The sequence below is a fragment of the Phytophthora parasitica genome (assembly GCF_000247585.1).
Source record: "Phytophthora parasitica INRA-310 unplaced genomic scaffold supercont2.175, whole genome shotgun sequence".
In the NCBI taxonomy this organism is placed as follows: domain Eukaryota; phylum Oomycota; class Peronosporomycetes; order Peronosporales; family Peronosporaceae; genus Phytophthora; species Phytophthora nicotianae.
Window position 1 is genome coordinate 5,300 of NW_008649161.1, and position 1,947 is coordinate 7,246.

Below are 1,947 nucleotides of genomic sequence, written 5' to 3' on the forward strand. Positions count from 1 at the left end.
TACCTCCAACCGTCGTCCACAGCCAGGGCAGGCGTCCCACCCAGCGCCCTCTCGCTCGGGGTCAATTCCCGTCATCGCGTTCCACTTCAACGTCCCTTCGCAGGTGGCGTACCCCTGGCGCACCCACCGGCAGTCACCAACTTTTTTCTGGTATGGGATCCTTCAGTTTCGAATCTTTCATCGATCGACGCGACCGCCATGACGACCAAGTTCACCGCCGCCGAGTTGAAGCGGTTCCGCGCCTTCTTGGACGCGGACCTTGACCGCGAAGAGCACGGTCTTTCATCCTCCGACGAGGACGCTCTCAAGCGACAACTCTGGGGCAAGATACGCGCACATCTCGGGGTCAACGGCATGTCTACGGGCCTCCCACATCTCGACCAACTCGTCGAAGACATCTTCCAAGGCAAGTCGAATGTCAGCCTCCAAGGTCCAGTCGTGATCTTGCCCGCCGCGCCCGGCGTTCCAAGTGCCGCACCCCCGGTCGTGACTCAGCCAGCCGCGTCCGGCGTTCCAAGAGCCGCAACCCCGTCCGTGCCCTCCACCAAGGCTTCGGGCAAGAAACCTGCTACGTCTTTCAAGAAGTCCTCCAAACGGAAGGCCAGCGCCGGCGACACTGCCACCAAGTCGTCCGCCAAGAAGCCGCGCTCTTCCCAGAAGTTGACGCTTCCTTCATACGACTACGCCAAGCTGATTGACGTGAATCCCAACGCTCCTCGGGTCGTGCGAACCGGGGGTTGCCATTGTCCTCCACAAGGCTGAAGAAGCCGGCAAGGTCCCTTGGCTCCTGGCGTACCACTGGTCGGGTCGACCTCTGTGGTATGACCAAGCTGAGAATCAGGACATTCATCGAGCCCACTGGCGGTTCTGGATGACCCACAGACGCGTATTCTGGGAGTGGGCGTTCCACGTCCCCTCGAGACAACCACAGCCCAGTCTAATCGCCGCAAGCTCAAAATGCGAGCTTCTCATGCTCGTCTGACCTTTACGAGCCTTTGCATCGAGACGTGGGGCTTCTACGCGTTCCTCGAGAAGCTGGAAAAGCGTCCTGAAATGTTCTGGCTCGGAGGCCAGCCCGGCAAGTCTCCACGCGGAGGTCGACAGCCCTAGGGTCCTATCGCCGAAGATCTCGTAGTCCTCCATGATAAGAATCAGGCCCGGTACGTGGCTACGCTGGAGAAAGCCCTCAATCCGGCGAAGATAGACGCTTATGGATATCCTCAGGTGCTCTCCTTCCTCGAGTTCACCGACGCCTTAAATCCCAAGGTCATCGCAAAGAATCGCCTCTCCATGGTGGCGTTGGCTCGTATCCGGCAGGATCTCATGTCAGGAACCAAGCTCAAGACGTCGTGGATTATCAATCCGAACGTCAACCCTTGGAAGACTCTTATCAATTACAGCGGCGTCAAGCAACGCCAACTCGACGTTCTGGCCCAGATAGCCGGCCGGACTTACGAACTCCCCTCCGTCGATCCACCATCTGAGAGAGAACGCGATCGCGAAGACTGGTCCGACTTAGAGGACGCCGAGAATGACGACGATCAAGCTGCATCTTCCAGCGCAGGCACCGGCACGCCGGCTCAAGGTGATGACGAGGACGCCGACGAGGATGACGAAGACGGAGAAGACAAAGGTGACGAAGTCGACGACGAAGAGGACAACGGCGGCGACGAGAACGACTCTCAGAACGTCCACGTCTTGTGATTCAAGGCGTTCCGCCCTTCTCGTCAAGTCTTATGCCCAAGCTATCCCTTAACTCTATTCCAATCTCAGCGTTCTTTTCCGTTTCACATCCAGGCTCCTTAATCACTCTCAGGCTCCCCTTTCATCATGTTGTGTTCTGGCACGCCGACACGCGCCTCGTTCCCCTTGATTTCATCCGTCCTTATTACGTCACTGTTCCAATGAGGCAAGTCCCACCTCGTTCCAAAATCGTCACTTCGAAGG

General features: G+C 57.9%; 1 protein-coding gene across 1 annotated transcript; it reads left to right on the forward strand.

Moving 5' to 3' along the window:
- Positions 1-198: 198 nt before the first annotated feature.
- Positions 199-1,704, forward strand: PPTG_19751 (hypothetical protein; the record flags this gene model as incomplete). Its single annotated transcript, XM_008918289.1, has 3 exons — positions 199-723; positions 883-1,096; positions 1,205-1,704. The coding sequence occupies 3 exons, from the start codon at positions 199-201 to the stop codon at positions 1,702-1,704; spliced, it is 1,239 nt and encodes a 412-aa protein (XP_008916537.1).
- Positions 1,705-1,947: the final 243 nt, after the last annotated feature.